Here is a 21222-nt window from a genome sequence, read left to right as displayed (position 1 = left end):
TTATATAAAGGCTGACAAATGCGCAAACCAATAGGGAGGTAATCTCAAAAAACAGTTTATTCAGAATATTCATATCAATATCAAGGGTCCTTGATATTGATATGAATATTCTGAATAAACTGTTTTTTTGAGATTATCTCCCTATTGGTTTGCGCATTTGTCAGCCTCTACTTTTGCTGTTTTGCTTTGACTTTCCGTGGAGGCTCCTCCTGTCTTCTTGGATTTGCTATTTTATATAAAGACACGTGGAAGGGCATTTTTGATAAAATGTCCGATTTTGTATGTTTTGCTAGAAACACCCCAAAAATCAAGTGTTGAACATTGCCATTTTTGACCTGAAAATTATATTTTTGGTTCAATAATTGCCTTTTATTCAATGTCGTGTGCTCAGTGCGTTTTTCTTTTGGGACCTTTTTGGAAAATAAAATGTCCAAGAGAAAAACGTCCAAAAACTAGGCATTGGATTGTCTGGAGGTCATCATTCTTAGTAGACTGGTCACACAGACATCTCAGCAGAGCAGTGGGGCAGCATAGGGGGCACTATAGTGGACTTTACCTAAAAGGTCCCAGGTGCACATTGCACCATAACTCCCTTATATTGTATGGTAAGCCCTCCAGGAGCAAAAAATATCTACTGTACCTCATTATATACTACAATAGCTCTCAAGTTTCACCTATATGTAAGGTACAATAGATATTTACTGGGGGGGTTTTGGAAGGGCTCACATGTTTCACCACAATTGTACCAGATAGAGTGGGATATGGGCTTGGGTCCCCTTCTCTACAGTCCACTGCACTGACCACTAGGCTACTCCTGGGACCTGCTTGTTGCTCTAATAGTAGTGGTCATCATATCTAAAGCTGTCATAGAGCCTGGCATGTACTGCCACATGTTAGGGAGCTGGGAGGGGTTCAGTGACCACTGGATGAGTACAGGGGTGTTATGCCTTAATCCCTCCATTGGTCATTTAGTCAGATTGAAACAGGTTTAATCAAGAATGCCTTAATTTTGGCTCTAGGCATTTTCATTTTGCTCCTTTATTGAAGAAAATAGCTAATGTTTTGGTACCGCCCAAGTCCAGGCCAAAACACACCCCTTTGAAATCTGGTTGAACTGTGGAGCAAAACATCTAAAATCACGGTGCCAAAAATTGCAACTTGAACGTTTTTTTTAGAGAAAAGCATCCTTCTCCACCTTATAACATTTTTGGACATTAATTTGCTTTGAAAATGAGCCACATAGGCTGCTATATGTCTTCATTAAAAAAGCACCAAAATAGGTAGGCGCCCTGCTCATTTAACCAAAGTCCATTAAGTCCCGTGTTATAAAATTGCACCTTAAATGTAAGGAGATGTCCTCATACAGTCCTTTCCCATTCCCCTTCCACGTCTGTCAGTTAACATAAGAGTCAGTTTATGCTGTCAAGCCACTGTGTCAATTCATGGCATGGGAGTGTGTCAACAAAGTACACTTATCCCCACATTAACTGTTACTAACACATGTTAGTAAAAGGTGTCCTTGGGGCCCTATTTCCTAAGCACTATTCCCATAAACACAAACAGGAAAAAAAATTTAGTAAATAGGCCCCTAAGTTAGGAACACAGTGCAGGAAATCAGCATTGAGCACCTGACTTTGAACTGGCTCCAATCTCTTTTTAGGGACCTAGATTTAGAAACCAAAATAAAAATAGGTTCCTAAATTTAGGGACTCAGCTGGGGAAAAATTTTTATTTCAGATCTGCACATTGCCTAGATATCTTGAATATTGACCTATAAGTTTACAAGACAAAACAACACAAAGGCAAGCCATATTGAGTAGATCCTTTGTTTTAGGCAAGGTACAAATTTATTTGCCAATTATCCCACTCAGGGAAATATTATCAGTTGGAAAATGCAAAGAAAAGGATGTAAGTGTTAAGAAATGTTAATGAAAAATTTAAAGAGACATTAGCTTTGCATAAATGCAATCAAAATTCCTCAGCACAGGGCCTAATTCAGTAAGTCCCCCCACCCCATAGATATGGGTTAGGGGGATAAAAAGCCTTAATAAATTAAGCTCAAAGTTCTTGTTAATTCTGGTACACATGCTTAGTACATTGGGCAGACTGCTACACCACTTTAGTGGTGGCACATAGAAAATTCTGATGCTTTACAGGAAGCTGTTCACAAATTTCAACAGAAATTTGCAAATTTAGAGCTGTGCAAAAATGTTAGACATATTTTAACAGCAGTTATCACTTCAGAAATTTGTGATACACTGAAACAAGGGTCTCTTTAAATTGAAATATATTATTGTTAACTCCCATGCAGAGCTTTACAGGCTGCTCATATGGAACTTGTTAAAAGGATTGAAAGCAACACACTAAAAAAAAAAGGGGGGGGGGGGAATGGACCAAATATAACATTTTCTTACTGCGCATTTTCCAAAACAAGAATAAACACAGCTTTAATTTCTGTCAGGCAGATGAGGCCTTTACCTGAACCCTAGGAACAAAAGGCGTTGCTCTTCTACTAAGGCTTTGGCTCTGGTAAGCAAAATTAAACAAAGAAAAAAAAAGCAATAAAACAAAACCAAAAAGATAACACAATGGAACTCAAAGAACACAAAAAAGTAAAACACATACATATATACTAGAACTTTAAAACACCACTGATGCACATCACAAATCATCACATCTGTGTAATACTGTGTATAAAAGTGATCTACAAAACTTTATAATAGCGTAAGCATATCAATAACACTTGAGATTTTTTTTAATTTAATACAGAGCTTGACTTTAAAATACTGCAGTGGAAAATGAAAACTGTGTCATTACCATGCAAATAGATGAAGCTTTAGAAAATATGTTAAAAATCTAAGTCAGACAAGCTGTACAAGTATATATGGAAAACCTACAAACTTTGTAATCCTAGGTGTAAGTTTTATAAATAATTTCCCACACATAAAACATTAATTCATATGGGAAATGTATCTTATAATACTGGACAGGGGAATATCCATATAAAAGCACCTGATAGTGGCATTTGGGCAGAGCTGGGCCAGATTTGCGAGGTACAATACACTCATACTTGCACATTTTTATATGAACTAGTTACACCTGCCTAGGAACAGAAATAACTTTGCACTTGAACTTCATTTGCTATCAGGAATCTTTCTGAGAGTGTGTTTTACGAAAGCCCAAAAGGCATACGTCATCTTTATAAAATATATGTTTTCCTCTCGTCTGTAAAGAAATGAAAGCTTACATATCAGAAAAACCTCTATAGCTTATGCAGACTTCTGTTGTATAAACTATGCACCCTGTTATTGTATTTTTTTCATTGTCTGTTATTATATTATTTTCATTGTCCTGAGTAGGAAGACACATTTTTATTGAAGACTCCCCCCCCTCACGTTTACTAAGCCGCAATAGCAGCTGCAATGCACTAATGTCGACACAGCCCAGCTTAGTAATGGGGGGGGGGGGGGGTAGTACATGTCTACTACTACTACTACAAATCACTTTTATAGCGCTACCAGTCATACGCAGCGCTTTACAATTGAACATGAAGAAGAAATACCTTTAGCAATGTGTTTTGTGTGCAGAAATGTGGGTTTATCCAAGTTATACATAAGCATAATGATATTGATATGCATAGGGTAATACTATCATATTTTCAACTTTAAAATGAATCAGTTTCACATTCAGTTTTGCATTATGGGTAAATTAACAACAATATTTGAGGTTTGCTGCTGTGTACCTTTATATTGTATGGTAATTCTGTATTCAATTCAGTGCCCCATAATACTTCTACTGTTCCATTTGGGAACCTTTAACTTTCAATCTAAACTTCTGAAAATATATCCAAGTCCAACTTCACCATTCTTGGAGTGACAAGTTCCGTGGTTACTTTTATCCACAAGGCTTGCAAAAATAATCAAAGCAAAACTGTACTAGTGACGGAAAAATGTTATGTGATAAAGTCATTTACAGGTACAGAGTAAAAGAAGCAGATATAAGAAAATTTCAATGTATTTGAACATCCCTTTGGCACTGTCAGACCATCGTTGGAAAGTAAAAATAGAATGACCACTAAGACACTGTCTAGATCAAGTCATCACTTCAAACTACTGAGAAAGGTCACTCTTGAGATCTAATATTACTTTAAAAGAACTACAGAGCTCCCTGGCTGAGACTAAAAAAAATATATATTGACTGTTCAACAATTTGAAGATTGCTTCACAAATTGGGCAATTTGGGAAACTAGCTGCTGAAGAAAAAAAAAACAATAGAGTTTGCAAAGATACACCAGGGAACACTACAGACAGATTTTAACGTATTTTCAGGTGCCATATATAGAGTCTAGCCTAATAGGACTGATAGCATTTTTATTTACAGTCTTTTTTCTCCACCAGAACTTTTTCCTTGACTATTGTTTGGAACATACATGGGTGCATCTACAGCATGAACTGTGAGCTGTTACTCAGTGAATTTCTGATATTTTGGCAGTTTGTCCCTGGTTTTGGTTATTGAAATCACCCATTATTATACTGTTGCTCAATTTGCTAGCTTCCCTAATTTCTGCTAAAATATTGGTGCTCATTTTCAAAACACATGGAGGGGAATTTTCAATATGATGTCTAATTCGACTTTGGACGTTTTGCACAAAATATCCAAAATCCAATTAGGAAAGAAGGTCGTTTTCAAAAAAGAAAAATGTCTATCTCCCCCCCCCCCCCCCCAAAAAAAAAAATACTGTTTCGAACAAGGTTTTGTGCTTTGGATGTTTTCTTTTTCGGTCCAATTTCAAAAAAGAACCCCAAATAAGTAAAAAAATATAGCGAATCATGCCACTGGGATGTAGGAGGAGCCAGCATTTTTAGTAGACTGGTCCCCCAGAATCCGAGGACAGCAATCGGGCAACCCTAGAGGGCACTTCTGTGCACTTCATAAAAATGCACCCAGGTACACATCTCACCTTTGCTAAGTACATAAGTATTGCCACAGTGGGACAGACCAAAGGTCCATCAAGCCCAGCATCCTGTTTCCAACAGTGGCCAATTCAGGTCACAAATACCTGGCAAGATCCTCAAAATGTTCAATACATTTTATGCTCCCATATCTTGTCTCCTGAGCCCTGTAAAACCCACTAGCTCCCACTGTACACTACTACAATAGCCCTTATGGGTGAAGGGGGCACCTATATGTGGGTACAGTAGGGTTTTGGTGAATTGGGGGGAGCACAGTTTCCACCACAAGTGTGATAGGTAGAGGGAGATAGGGACCTGATCCCCTACTCCACAGTGCACTGCACTGACCACTACACTACTCCAGGGACCTGCATGCTGCTCTAATAGACCTGACTAATATCTGGTAAGTCATATTTTTATTCACATTTTTGGGAGGTGGGATGGGGGTCAGTGACCACTGAGAGGGTATTTTGGCGGGGGGGGGGGGGCGGTCATCTGATCATTTAAGACACCTTTTTGTGCCTTATTTGTTCTAAAAACAGGTCTAGCTAAAAACGTCTTAGTTTTATTCCTGGATGGTTTTGTTTTGTTCCATTATGGATGAAAAACGTCCAAGTCTTAGAAACACCCAAATCCTATCCTTACCACATTCCTGACACCCCCCCCCCCCTTGAGATTTGGACATACTGAAGAAAAACAGAATAGAAAAACATCTGAAAAATAGGTTTTAAAAATACTGATTTGGACTTTTTTGTGAGAAAAACATCCAAATGCTACTTTATGCCACTTCTTAATCATTTTTATCTTGCGAAAATGAGCCCCGTTGACTTACCAAGTTGCATAGTAACCTATGTAACTTCTTTGAAAATGAGCCTCTTTATCATGTCTGTTCATTCTGGCCAGGTGGATGGTAGTATAGCCCTACCAGTATTCTCTTTTCCTTTAACATAGAAATTCTATCCATAAGGTTTCCACATTACTATCTGTTTCTTGCTAAAGCTTTATTCTGTTTGTCTCAATTCTCGCTAACAGATAGCGTGCCATCCCTCCTCCATTTTGGTCCACCCTACCATTGCAATATAATTTGTACACTGGTTACACAGTGTCCCACTGGCTATCCTCCTTCCACCAGGTCTCTGAGATACCTATTTACATCTACCTATTCATTTAGTGCTACATACTCCCATATTATTTTTTTAGACTTATAACATTGGTATACAGACATTTCAAAGTGTGTTTTTGTTTGTGGTCACATGGATAATTTTCAGTGTTTATTCTGCCTCCCTTTAAAGGCTCATGACTTACATTTGCCTTTGTTAAAAACCTCCTCTTCCTACACCACATTTTTCAGTTGAATAATATACCTCAGGATAAAAATTACCTTCTCCTTGGTATGCCACTCATATTCAAATGGTCAGACTGAGAGGACAAATCAGGTTTTGGAACAATTCCTGCACTGCTATATTCTCTGAGATATAAAACAACTGGACTGAACTCTTGCCTTGGGCAGAATTTGCACATAATAACCCTTCACACTAAGCTAAAGCTTCTGTCCACTTTTCCTGTGTCCACGAGAGTCTCACCTAGGCCTTTATGCATAGCCCTTTCCCTACTGATGTGCAGCAGCAGATAAAGGTTTTCACCATGGGGGTAATTTTATAAGGAGATGCCTAGTTTTAAGTGGCATGACCATATATAAATGGCAGTAATCTAGTCATTTACATGCAACAGCAACCACTTAAAAGCATGAATGACATTTTACAGAAAACTAACAAGTGGAAAAGTAAGCACCATTTTTGGATGGTGTATTCTTTGGTGGTGGGCACAGACATGGATGAAGATAGGATACAAGAATGCTTCCCAAACTTGTCCTGGGGGACTCCCAGTCAGTGAGGTTTTCAGGATATCTATAATGAATATCAATGACAGAAATGTGCATACAGATCTACTTCATGAATATTCACTGCACATATCCTGAAAACCCCAGTGGCTGGAGGTCTCCATGGATAGTTTTGGGAACCACAGAAGTACAGCATGGGTGGTACTTGTAAATACTATAATTTATTCATGTTCTGGCTAACATCTAGGTGGAAATATGTACACCAGCTATAAGGCTGGTGTAAGTGTTAAGGTGCCTAGGATGAGGTTAAGCAGGCACCTAGTTTTCTTTATAGAATACTAGAATTAACTGGCTGAAAACAAATGCACATTTACAGTGGCGTACCTAGGGTAGTTGACACCCGGGGCCGGTCATTTTTTAACACCCCCCCCCCCCCCCCAAATCCAGTACTAGGCATGCCAAGAATACAAAACACTCAGGACCTATAGAGCAATTCTACCATACCATAAGCAGTCATTTCTATGAGTCACACAAGGAAAAGGAAAGCATCTTAAACACTACAGTGAGCACTAGAAGAACATCAATTCACCTATTGTAAAACGAAACCAGACAGAATAGTACAGATCGTAGATCCTGCACAGTCAATGCCAACTGAAAGCCATGTCTTTTTCACAAACACAGATACACCCTAATCCACTATAGAATAAGTAATCATAAACTTTCTATTTAGACAAAAATTAAACTGAACCCCCAATGCCAGACTCTGCATACAATGCAACACCACAGAAACAGAAACTGTCCCCTAGTACTGTGCAAAATATAAAGACAGCAGATGTAAATTTGAAAAAAAAAACTAACAAGTACCAATCACCACTTTACAAATTAACAAATAGAAATAAAACAAATATAGAAAGTAAAATAATACCATTTTATTGGACTAATACATTTAGCTTTCAGAGGCCAAAACCTCCGTCCTCGGGTCAGTACAGTACAGTGCTGTTACAGTATCCTATCCTGACCTGAGGAAGGGGGTTTTGTTCTCCGAAAGTTAGTCAAAATGTATTAAAATTAGTCCAATAAAAAGATTACCTTATTTACATGTTTTATTATAAACATTTAACACATCTACAATACTTTATCCTAAAGCTAAAAAAATTAAAAAATATATTTTATTTACAGTTTGTTGTCTCTGGTTTCTGCTTTCCTCATCTTCTTTTCACCGTCTTCCTTCCATCCAGCATCTGTCTTCACTCTCTCTCTCTCTCTGCCATCCAGTGTCTGCCGTCTCTGCCGTCCCTTCCATCCTCTGCCTGCCCTTCCTCTCTGCCCCTTCAATCCACCATTTGCCCTCCCTCTCCCATCCATCCAGGGTCTGCCCTCCCTCTCGCTCCCCCTTCCATCTAGGATCTGTCCCCTCTCTCTCTGCCCCTTTTTTCAGCCCCCAGTTCCAGCCCCCTTCTCCCCTCTGAATACCCCCACCCCAGTCCCCTTCTCCCCTCCCCTTCTCCTGTCTGAGACACCCACCGCAGTCCCCTTCTCCCCTCCCCTGTCTGAGACCCCCACCCCAGTCCCCTTCTCTTCTCTGAACACCCCCATCCCAGTCCCCTTCTCCCCTCCCCTTCCCTTCTCCCCTCTGAGATCCCCACCCCAGTCCCCTTCTCCCCTCCCCTGTCTGAGATCCCCACCCCAGTCCCCTTCTCCCCTCCCCTTTCCCCTCTGAGACCCCCACCCCAGTCCCCTTCTCCCCTCCCCTTCCCTTCTCCCCTCTGAGATCCACACCCCAGTCCCCTTCTCCCCTCCCCCTCCCGTCTGAGATCCCCACCCCAGTCCCCTTCTCCCCTCCCCTTCTCCCCTCTGAACACCCCCACCCCAGTCCCCTTCTCCCCTCTGAACACCCCCACCCCAGTCCCCTTCTCCCCTCCCCCCCTCTGAGACCCCCACCCCAGTCCCCTTCTCCCCTCTGAACACCCCCACCCCAGTCCCCTTCTCCCCTCCCCTTCTCCCCTCTGAGATCCCCACCCCAGTCCCCTTCTCCCCTCCCCCTCCCCAGTCCCCTTCTCCCCTCCCCTTTTCCCCTCTGAGACCCCCACCCCAGTCCCATGCTCCCCTCCCCTTCTCCCCTCTGAGATCCCCACCCCAGTCCCCTTCTCCCCTCCCCCTCCCCTGTCTGAGATCCCCACCCCAGTCCCCTTCTCCTCTCTCCTTTTCCCCTCTGAGACCCCCACCCCAGTCCCCTTCTCCCCTCCCCTTCTCCCCTCTGAGATCCCCACCCCAGTCCCCTTCTCCCCTCTGAGATCCCCTGCCTGAGACCCCCACCCAAGTCCCTTTCTCCCCTCCCCTTCCCTTCTCCCCTCTGAGATCCCCACCCCAGTCCCCTTCTCCCCTCTGAGATCTCCTGTCTGAGACCCCCACCCCAGTCCCCTTCTCCCCTCTGAACACCCCCATCCGAGTCCCTTTCGCCCCTCTCCTTCCCCACCTCAGTCCCGTTAAAACCGGCGAAGCAGCGTCGCAGGCAGCGCCTCGTGCCCTGCTTGTAAAAAAAAATCAAATCTCCTTCCTTCTCCTCGTCTTGACGTCGACTCAGGCCTTCCAATCAAATTGATTGGAAGGCCCGAGTCGACGTCAAGACGAGGAGGAGAAGGAGGAAGGAGATTTGATTTTTTTTTTTTACAAGCAGGGCACGAGGCGCTGCCTGTGACGCTGCTTCTCCGGTTTTTTAAATGTGCGGCGCCGCGGGAACGGCCACGGGAGGCGGCGGGAGCGGAGCACCCCCCACCCACTGGCACCCGGGGTGGACCGCCCCCACCGCCCCCCCCTTGGTACGCCACTGCACATTTAGACACTGTTATAGAGTTATCCTCCATATGGGGAAGAGCTGATAGTCTACCCAATCTGCATTGAATTTGGCTACAAAGAAACAAACTACCGACAAACTAGCATCGCTCTGTAGGTCCCCAGAACAAAGTGGGAGACAAGATGTGGTTGTTCACTAAGCTCATTTGGCTCAGATTTCCCTCTAATAAACTGGGTCCTAAATACATTAAGCATTATAAGGTGAAAGAACTGTTGGAGCCCGTTTACGTATGCTTTAAATTACCACCCTCCTTTCGTATTCCCAATGTGTTCCATATATCCCTAATTAAGCTAGCATGAGATGATTTGATTTGATTTAATAACTTGATATACCGCTTAATACAACATGAAGAGTACTCCCTGGGCCTGTCTCTATTCATGTTTTAGATGTCCATAAACTGGCATTTTGATGTCAATTTCCATGGACATCTATAAAGCTAAAATAACTTCTAAAACTGCAGTACATCCATACAGCAAGGGGGCTTAGTCTGGAAAGGATTAGGGAGGGACCAAAATATAGATGTCCATTCCCCATTTTAGAAGAATTAATACCTATGTCCACAAAAATAGATGTAGGTATTTAGACCTACTACCTGGGATGTCTAGTTTATAGAAACATGCTCTGAGTGAGCAGCTCTCCACTATAGGGATTAAGAGAGGCACTGGATACTGTGATAGCTTCAGGAAATAAGTTTATGTTTATGCTAGTAAAAAGGCTAACAAAAACATCCATGGCCCAAGCACATGAACATTTATGTTGTCTTTTTATAACATGGATGTTCATGATTACCACATTAATGTCCATATCCCTGTTTTGCTCCATTCATATTTTTGATGTTTCATTTTCTAAAATGGATGTTCATGCTTCATGTAACCAGTACAGGTTTGTCCATTTTGCCATGCATTTTAAAATAGGCTCTAAGCTGGCAGACTGCATTCTGAAATACAAGCACCACCTGTGATGCACCAATCTGGACATCTCTATTCCGAGTTTGACATAGTTTCTAAAATGATGTTCTATTTGCACTGGAAGGGCTATGGACCAGAAGATCAATCCTAGGAAAATGCCTCTCAACCAATTTCACATTTGATATCACAATAAACCCATAAAGAGATGGGGTGCTGTCAGGTACATAACATAAGAGTAGCCATTTGGGGGTCAGACAAATAGTCCGTCTAGCTCAGTATCCTGTTTCCAACAGTGGCAAAGCCAGGTCACAAGTACCTGGCAGAAACCCAATTCGTGGCAAAATTCCATGCTACAAATCCCAGGGTAAGCAGTTGCTTCCCCATGTCTGTCTCAATAGCAGACTATGGGTTTTTCCTCCAGGAAATGTCCAAACCTTTTTTAAACCCAGATATGCTAATTGCTACTACTAGATCCTCTGGCAAAGAGCTCCAGAGCTTAACTATTTGTTGAATGAAAAAATATTTCTTCATATTTGTTTTAAAAGTATTTCCATGTAACTTCTCAAGTGTCCCCTAGTCTTTGTACGTTTGGAACGAGTAAAAAATCATACCACTCAGGATTTTTGAAGACCTCAATTATATCTCCTCATCTGTCTCTTTTCCAAGATAAAGAAACCTAACCTCTTTAGCCATTCCTCATATGAGAGGAGTTCCATCTCCTTTATCATTTTGGTCACTCTTCTTTGAACCTTTTCTAATTCTGCTATATCTATTTTGAGACACAGCAACCAGAACTGAATGCAATACTCAAGGTGCAGTCTTATTCACCATCCCTTTCCTAATAATTCCTAGCATCCTGTTTGCTTTTTTGGCTGCCACCACACACTGATAAGATTTCAGTGTATTACCTATGACACCTAGATCTTTTTCTTGACTGCAGACCCCCAAGGTGGACCCTAGCATCAAGTAACTATGATTCGGATTATTCTTTCCAATGTGCATCACCTTGCATTTGTCCATTTCATCTGCCATTTGGATGCCCAGTCTTCCAATTTTCCAAAGTCTTCCTTCAATATTTCACAGTCTGCATGTGTTTGAACAACCTTGAATAGGTTTTTGTCATCTACAAATTTAATCACCTCACTCGTCATTTCGATTGCCATAGCATTTATAAATATGATAAATAGCACCGGTCCCAGTACTGATCTCTGTGGCACTCCACTGTTCACCCTCCTCACTGACAGAAATGACCATTTAACCCTGCCCTCTGTTTTCTGTTCAATAACCAATTCCTAATCCACACCAGAACCTTGCCTCCTATCCCATGGCTCTTTAATTTTCTCAGGAGTCTCTTAAGTGGAACTTTATCAAATGTTTTCTGAAATTCTAGATACACTACATGAAGCAGCTCACCTTTATTCACGTTTATTCAAGCCTTCAAGGAAATAAAGCAAATTAATGAGGCGAGACTTCCCTATATCTATCTCTCTATACATATATATAGATATATACACAAACATATACACACTCAGTGTATTGCATACCGCAAACAATCTTTAATCACTCTAACATGCGAAGTCTAAAGAGTAAAAATCTGATGCTCCATCAGCTAGAGTCTCTTATCTGAGGCAAACTTAGTATCCATATACTCCAGATTTTGAACAGTTTTCTGAGTAAAGGTACACAATTGTTGAACCTGAGATCTAATAATGGATTCAGTCCTGGTGGACCACAGCCACATATCATGCAAGATAATATCTTGTCCTGGTTTGGGGGTAGACATTCCCTCAATACCAATAAGAGAAACTAGATTAGGCATAGGGACACCTGGAGATAGAAACAGAGAAAAATTACGGTAGATAAAGGCCAAATGGACCAACCAGCCTGCTTATCCTCCATAACCACTAACTCTTCCCTTTCCTAAGGGATCCCATGTGTCTGTCCCATTCTTTCTTAAATTCTGACACAGTCCTCATCTCCACAAACTCCACCGGGAGACCATTCCATGCTTCCACCACCTTTTCTGTGAACGAATACTTTCTTAGATTCCTCCTAAGCCTAATTCCTCTTAGCTTCATTGTATTCCCCCTCATTCCAGAGTTTTCCTTCATTTGAAAAAGGCTCACTTTTTCTATATTTATGTCCCTGAGATAAACGTCTGTATCATATCTCCTCTGTTGCTCCTCTCTTCCAGCTTATACATGTTGAGGTTCATAAGCCTGTCCCTATATGTTTTATGTCCAAGACCACTTACCAATTTCCTAGCCACCCTCTGGACTGACTCCATTGTGCTTATATCCTTCCATAGGTACGGTCTCCAGAATTGCACACAGTACTCTAAATGGGGCCTTACCAGAGAATTATACAAGGGAACTATCACCTCTTTGTTCCTGCTAGTCATCCCTCTCCTTATTCACCTAAACATTCTTCTGGCAATGACTGTCGCTTTTTCTACCTGTTTGGAAACTTTAAGGTCATCAGACACAATAACCCCCAAATCCCACTCTTCCATTGTACACAGAAGCACTTCACCCCCTATATTATACTGTTCCCTTGGATTCTTGTGACCCAAGTACATGACCCTGCATTTTTCAGCATTAAATCTTAGCTGCCAAATACTGGCCAATTCCTCAAGCTTCGCTAGGTCCTTCCTCATGTCACCCACACCTTCCGAGGTGTCCACCCTGTTGCAGAGTTTGGTATCATCCTTAAACAGATATACCTTACCAGATAGCCCTTCCATAATATCACTCACCTAGATGTTAAAAAGATCCAAGGACCAATTCCTCCGGTATCATCCCCATCTTCAGAGCAAGCTCCATTTACCACTACCCTCTGTCTCCTTCCGTTCAACCAATTTTTAAACCAGTCAGTTAGTCTACGTCCCATACCAAGGGTATGTTTATTTATGATTTACCTGTGCAGAACCGTGTCAAAAGCTTTGCTGAAATCCAAATACACCACGTCTAGCACCCCTCCCACATCCAACTGATTGGTCACCCAGTTGAAGAAATCAATAAGATTTGTCTGACATGACCTGCCTCTAGTGAACCCATGCTGCCTCGGGTCCTGCATTCCATTCAGTTCGAGAAACCTCACAATCCTCTGCTTTAAAAGCATTTCCACTAGTTTACTCACTACCGAGGTCAGGCTGACAGGTCTGTAATTCTCAACCTCCTCCTTACTTTCACTCTTGTGCAAAGGCACCACACCCACCCTTTTCCAGTCCTCCAGGACCACTCCGGACTCTAAGGAAGAACTGAAGAGGTCCATCAGTGGAGCCGCAAGAACTTCTCCGAGTTCCTTGAGCACCCCTGGATGTATCCCATCAGGCCCCATCACTTTGTCCATTTTTAGTTTAGCTAGCTCCTCATGAACACAGTCCTCTGAGAATGGGTCTGGGTCTGCCAGACATCCAACCCCATCTGTATTTGTTTTCTGCGGTCCTACCCTCCCCCACCGCCTTTCATCTGTGAACACAAAACAGAAATAGTTGTTAAGCAGTTCAGCTTTATACTTATCAGCTTCCACATATTCCTCCCCCTCAATTTTGAGTCTCACAAAGCTATTATGGCACTTCCTCCTGTCGCTTACATATCTGAAAAACGTCATATCCCTCAATTTTACCGTATTAGCTATATTTTCTTCCATTTGCCTCTTCGCTTTCCTAGCTTCTCTTAGCTTATCCAGGTACTCTCGCCTGTCCTCTTCCTTCTGAGTCATCTTATAACATATGATGGCTAACCTCCTTTCCCTTACCTTTTCTGCTACTATGTTCGAGAACCAGAGCGGCCTTCTTTTCCTCTTTCCTTTATGTAATTTATTAACATAAAGGTTAGTTGTCTTTAAAATAGCACCTTTCAGTCTTATCTACTGTTGTTCTACTTCATTCAGCTTTTCCCATCCTACTAACGCTTTGTTGAGGAATTCCTCCATCTCAGCAAAGTTAACTATTTTGAAATACAGGACCTTCAATCTCAAATAAGCCCTCTCTTCTGTCTTAAAATTGAAACACACCATTCAGTGATCACTAGATGCCAAATGGTCTCCCACCATGATAGCAAAACATTCTCTCCATTTGTAAGCACCAGGTCCAGAATAGCTCAATCCCGCATCGGTTCCATTACCTACTACTGGAACAATTCTTCCTGTAGGGAATACAAGATCTGTTTGCTCTGGATGACCCTGCAGCAGGGTTATTAAAATCACCTATCAGCTGTACTTCTCCTTTCCTAGTTATTTTGTGGATGTCTTCAATTAAGTCTCTGTCCATTTCTTCTGTGAAGGTGGCATGTATATTACTCCGATGTAAGTACATTTTCCTTTCCCTCTTTCCAGTTTAACCCACAGTGTTCTTCTGTACCCCATCAGCAGCATAATCGAAAGAGAAGGACACCCATTTTCTGACACAAATTGGGAGATGGGCGTCCTTCTCTCAGGGTCGCCCAAATCAGCATAATGGAAAGCCGAGTTTGGGCATCCTTAACTGCTTTCCATCGCAGGGACGACCAAAGTTCATGGGGGCGTGTCAGAAGCGTATTGAAGGCGGGACGGGGGCGTGGTTACGAGATGGGCTTCCTGGGCTGATAATGGAAAAAAGAAGGGCGTCCCTCACGAGCATTTGGCCGACTTGGTCCAATTTCTTTTCACGACCAAGCCTCAAAATGGTGCCCGAACTGACCAGATGACCACTGGAGGGAATCGAGGATGACCTCCCCTTACTCCCCCTGGTCGCCAACCCCTCCCACCCCCCCCACCCCAAAAACATTTTTTTCCAGCTTCTATGCCAGCCTCGAATGTCATACCCAGCTCCATCACAGCAGTATGCAGATCCCTGGAGCAGTATTTAGTGGGTGCAGTGCACTTCAGGCAGGCAGACCCATGCCCTGGGAGCCCTCCAAAACCCACCCAAAACCCACTGTACCCACATGTAGGTGCCCCTCTTCACCCTTAGGGCTATGGAAGTGGTGTACAGTTGTGGGGTTTTGGGGGGGGTTGGGGGGCTCAGCACTCAAGGTAAGGGAGCTATGCACCTGGGAGCAATTTGTGAAGTCCACTGCAGTGCCCCCTAGGGTGCCCGGTTGGTGTCCAAGCATGTCAGAGGTACCAGTGCACTATGAATGCTGGCTCCTCCCATGACCAAAGGGCTTGCATTTGGTCGTTTTTGAGATGGGCGTCCTCAGTTTCCATTCTCGGCGAAAACCGAGGTCGTCCATCTCTAAGGTCGACCATCTCTTAAGTCGACCTAAATGTCAAGATTTGGGCGTCCCTGACCGTATTATCGAAACGAATGATGGACGCCCATCTTGTTTCGATAATACGGGATGCCCCGCCCCTTCGCGGTGACATCTTCAGAGATGGGCGCCCTTAGAGATGGGTGTCCCCATTCGAAAATGCCCCTCCATGTGTCCTGCAGTTCTGTCACTTTAATATTATTCTTAGCATATAATGCCACTCCTCTGCCCTTTTTACCTACCCTGTCCTTCCTGAGTAGATTATAGCCAGTATAGCTATATCTCAGTCATGGTTCTCCGTGAACCACATCTACATGACCACCACTAAATCCAAGTCAGCTTTTATCATTGTAGCCTCTAGATCTAGAAGTTTGTTTCCCATACTGCAGGCACTGGTATACAAGGCTCTCCAGATGTTAATCTTTTTTTTCTCTTCAATAGGGGCATTCGATAACCTACCTTCCTGAGGGTTATTTATGGCTTTGGGGCCTTTTTTACCCATCCCTAGCAAGTTTAGTTTAAAGCCGTCTTTATTTTAGCCAGTCTGTTGCTGAAGACACCCTGTCTCTTCCTTGATAGATGGGCACCATCACTACTCAGTAGCTCTTGGAAAGTCATCTCATGGTCTAGGAAACCAAAGGGCTCACGTCGGCAACATCCACACAGCAACACATTTAGCTCCAGGATGCAAGCTTCTCTCATACGGTCTTTACTGTCAACAGGGAGGACCGATGAGAACACCATCTGTTCACCTAGGTACTTCACCCTCTGGCCCAAAGCCATGAAGTCCTGTTTGATATGTTCAGTAGGATACCTAGCAGTATCATTCGTGCCAACATGGATGAGCAGCACAGGAAAGTGGTCAGGAGGCTTGATGAGTCTAGGAAATCTTTCCGCAACATTATGAATCTTGGCACCAGGTAGACAGCACAACTCTCTGGACAGCATGTCTGGTCGGCAGATAGATGCCTCAGTACCCCTCAGAAGTGAATCTCCAACCACCTCTACCTTTCGTTTCTTATTAGTCACTTGTCCAGTGGTGGGAGTTTTGATTGTTGCTTCCTCCTGTTTTTGAGATGTTTCTAGCTCTTCTGCCTCTAAGACTGTGAACCGATTCTTCAGTTCAACAGGAGACAGAGTTGGAGAGTGGATCTATAGAGTTGGAGAGTGGATCTTATAGGATCTGGTGGCCTGAGTCCAGCTGTGCTCTGTCTGCTCAAGATCTTCTCTCCCTTTGCTGGAAGTCCCCAATGTTTCAACATGCACCTCTGTGATGAATTTCTGGTTGTCACAGATGTTTCTTAGTCTTACCACTTCCTCTCGTAGTTCTTATACTTCTTTCATGAGGGATTCAATGTGAATACCTTATCACATGAAACCAGAATCTTGCCTTGGTCTAAGCATTCAGTCTGGACAGTGGCAGAAGATGTAATGAGAGCTGCAACTTTAGGGTCTTGTTGTTTCTTTGCCATACTTCAAGTGAAGGAGCTGTTGTACTTGTGGATAAAGGATATAAAAAATGGCCTATCGAAGTTCCAACCCTATTTTTTTCCCCATACTTGTTCTGTAGGATATAAGAAGCTGGTAGTTTTATGTAAGATCTAGGAACTTGTTAAGATTTACTCTGTGGGTGAAATTTGATGTACTTGCTTACCTATTGATGGGATATTCATTGATTTAGATTACCCTTTCAGGGTATAGGATATTTTTTCTCCCCTGATTTAGTGTTTGGTTATAGGCCTAAGTCGAGAAATAATCTTACAGAGTAGAGGCCCAGGATAACCTGATCTCAATCTATAGGTAACAGTTAATTGACAATGATTTCCTGATTATCTTTCCAATACTACTACTGCTAACAGTGCCAGAAGGGCCAGCTTTCTATAGTGGATATATATGTTCCCTTTTGAAGTGGGGGCAAGGGAAAAACCTGTAGTAAATTGATGAACAAGTTTAAGGGCAAGAGAAGTTAAAATGCTCTTTTATCAGTGGTATATAGACTAGCTTATTTTCGAAAGGGAAGGACATCCATCTTCTGACACAAATCAGGAGATGAACGTCCTTCTCCCGAGGTCGCCCAAATCGGCATAATCGAAAGCCGATTTTTTTGCGTCAACTGCTTTCCATTGCAGGGGCGACCAAAGTTAATGGGGGCGTGTCAGCAGTGTACCGAAAGCGGGACGGGGGCATGGTTAAGAGATGGGTGTCCTCGGCCGATAATGGAAAAAAGAAGGGCATCCCTCACGAGCATTTGGTCGACTTTACTTGGTCCCTTTTTTTTCACGACCAAGCCTCGAAAAGGTGCCTGAACTGACCAGATGACCACCAGAGGGAATCGGGGATGACCTCCCCTTACTCCCCCAGTGGTCACTAACCCCCTCTCACCCGAAAAAAAATGTAAAAATTTTTTTTTTGACAGCCTCTATGCCAGCCCCAAATGTCATACCCAGCTCCATCACAGCAGTATGTAGGTCCCTGGAGCAGTTTTTAGTGGGTGCAGTGCACTTCAGGCAGGCGGACCCAGGCTCATCCCCCCCCCCCCCCCCCCACCTGTTACACTTGTGGTAGTAAATATGAGCCCTCCAAAACCCACCCGAAACCCACTGTACCCACATGTAGATGCCCCCCTTCATCCCTAAGGGATATGGTAGTGGTGTACAGTTGTGGGGAGTTGGTTTTGGGGGGGGGGGTTTGGGGGGCTCAGCACCAAAGGTAAGGGAGCTATGCACCTGGGAGCAATTTGTGAAGTCCACTGCAGTGCCCCGTAGGGTGCCCGATTGGTGTCCTAGCATGTGAGGAGGACCACTGCACTACGAATGCTGGCTCCTCCCATGACCAAAGGGCTTGGATTTGGTCATTTTTGAGATGGGCGTCCTCGGTTTCCATTATGGCCAAAAACCGGGGACGACCATCTCTAAGGTCGACCTAAATGTTGAGATTTGGGCGTCCCCGACCATATTATCGAAACGAAAGATGGACGACCATCTTGTTACGATAATATGGGTTTCCCCGCCTCTTTGCCGGAACGTCCTTAGAGATGGATGCCCTTAGAGATGGTCGTCTCCGTTCGATTATGCCCCTCAGAGCGTAACAAACTAATGGATATCTTAAAGAGATCCTTTTAATCTAAAGCAGGAAAGGCACATGATACCAAGCAGAAGGCTGGAGCATTACTGTAATTAGGAATGATTTACCAGTTGTAATTTTGACAGAATTGCTGGTGATAAACAGTGTATTTAAGCAAACTATTTAGGAAGTGTCAACCCTGAGCTGGAAGGAGTGAGGGGTAGGGTGGGAGGGCCTACACAACCAAATATTCATAGAATGTGTTAGCTGTGAAACCAGTCTCCAAATCTGTATAAAACCACTTAACTACACAGCTATTTGGATGAACAGATGAGGATTAGAGGAAGGGAGTGCCCAAAACACAGCTCAAAGGTAAAAAGATTAGCCAGGTATGAGGAGAGGGAATGCCAAAATATGTCTTATCTCTGTGAGGATTCACCACAAAGGCAGAATTCAATAGGCAGAACTACCTTATTACTGGAGGTTTTAGCCACAGCTATCTATAAGAAACCAGGAGGGGAGGGGGAGAGGAATTCTAAAATACCTGAACCAATTAAAAAGCTCTTATCAGAATTTTTACAGTTTTTTAATGCAGTGCCCAGATTAAAACTGATATCAGATAAAAACAGTTATTAGACAAAGTTGTAGAAGCAGCTGAAGGGTAAACAAAGCAGATAAAAATGCAGTGGAAACAATAACAGATAAGGATTAGAGGAAGGGAGCCCAAAAACATTGGTCAGAGGTAAAGATTAGCAAAAACAGCTCAGAGGTACAAAGATTAGCCAGGTATGAGGAGAGGGAATGACAAAAAATGTCTTATATATCTGTGAAGTTTCACTACAAAGGCAGAATTCAACAGACCATGTGCTGGCCCTGAACTTCCTTATTACTGGAAGTTTTAGCCACACCAATCTACAAGAAACCAGGTGGGGGGACGGAAGAATTCCAAAACACCTTAACAAATTAAAAAGCTCTTACCTGAATTTTTACAATTTTCAAATGCAGTGCCCAGATTAAAACAGATATCAGATAAAAACAATTATTAGAGAAAGTTGTAGAAGCAGTTGAAGGGTAGACAAAGGATACTGGGATCGAACTATCAGGTGCAGCTAACATACCCCTTCTGGCTACTAGTCTACTCACTTGAGGAAGCTAGGCCGGCGGGGGGGGGGGGGGGGGGGGTTCTCTCTATCAAGCTTGCAGAAGCTCCTTCAGGCCATGGCTGCTAACAGAGGTAACATGTTTATCCATAGGACCCTGAAGAGGAGTACTCACAGTTACTGCTGTCTTAGACTGAGACGTCCATTTTTTTCCCCATGATGTTAAAAATTAGAATTTATTCCTCAGTGCTCAATGGAGCTGGGCATACCCCTTTGGCCACAGCCTGTGGCTGCGAACCACGTGGGCCATCTGGTTTTAAGGTATTTTGGTAGCATCTATGAGTGATGTTACTCAGGTGCATACAAGTCCTCCAAGCATGCCAGAAAGCTCAGAAACCTCTAGGAAGAAGTCACCACTCTCTTTCATGCCAGCAGCTCCTCCAAATGGCAATCAGGCTTCAATGAGACCTCAGGGGCTCTTCAGTTTCAATATGTTCTGGTGGCACCTATGATTGATGTCACTCCTATGCACACAAGTCCTCAAAGTGCGCCAGAAAGTTTGGGAATCTCCAAGAAGGCATTCTCACTTTCCTTCATGCCAGCAGCTCCTCCAGATGGCAATTTGGCTCACATAACACAGCTTTTAAGTTACTTCATTTATTTAAGTAACAAAAGGGGGCTTCTACTAAACCACGGTAGTGTTTTTAGTGCATGCTAAACACTAGAGAAGCCCAAAGGAATATACTGACGTATCTAGCGTTCAGCGCAAGCTTATTTTTAGCGCATGCCAAAAACACTACCGTGGCTTAGTAAAAGGTCCTACAAGTTATTCAACTCTTATATCACCCAGTGAATAAGTAACTGCCTCAACAACTTAATAAGTGGCTGCACCAACTTGAGCAGCAATAATTATAACCAAATACTTCCTGTAGTTTGATATCAATCTTTCACATTGCTGTTGAGGAGTCTTAGCCCACTTCTCTTTATAGAGATGTTTTAATTCAAACATATTTGTTTCATTTTTTTTTGTTCATGAATGTTCACTTTAGGTCCTGCCATGGCATTTGTATTGGATTCAAGTCAGGAATTGGACAAGGCCAATCCAAAACTTTAATTTTGTTTCTCCTCAGACATTCAGATGTAGACTTACTTCTATGTTTTAGCTCATTGTCTTGCTACATAACCCAATTTCACTTCAGCTTCAGCTCACAGACTGGACATTCTCCTTAAGAATTTTCTGGTACAGTGCAGAATTCAGAGCACTTTCAAGA

The 21222-nt window shown here is 42.9% G+C and overlaps 1 protein-coding gene across 36 annotated transcripts in view; it reads right to left on the bottom strand.

Moving 5' to 3' along the window:
* RIMS2 (regulating synaptic membrane exocytosis 2) overlaps positions 1–21222 on the bottom strand; it is a 1685778-nt gene that overhangs the window by 604153 nt on the left and 1060403 nt on the right. For 6 of the 36 annotated variants that reach the window (XM_030217635.1, XM_030217719.1, XM_030217643.1 and 3 more), the window contains one exon: positions 2479–2526. The exons of the other annotated variants lie outside the window; for them this stretch is intronic. In XM_030217635.1, coding sequence (XP_030073495.1) covers positions 2479–2526 — 48 coding nt within the window. The remainder of the gene's footprint in view (positions 1–2478; positions 2527–21222) is intronic. 36 annotated transcript variants of the gene reach the window in all.

The sequence above is a fragment of the Microcaecilia unicolor genome, chromosome 1 (assembly GCF_901765095.1).
Source record: "Microcaecilia unicolor chromosome 1, aMicUni1.1, whole genome shotgun sequence".
In the NCBI taxonomy this organism is placed as follows: domain Eukaryota; kingdom Metazoa; phylum Chordata; class Amphibia; order Gymnophiona; family Siphonopidae; genus Microcaecilia; species Microcaecilia unicolor.
The sequence above is the reverse complement of the archived record's forward strand: the minus strand, read 5'-3'. Positions and strand labels throughout refer to the sequence as shown.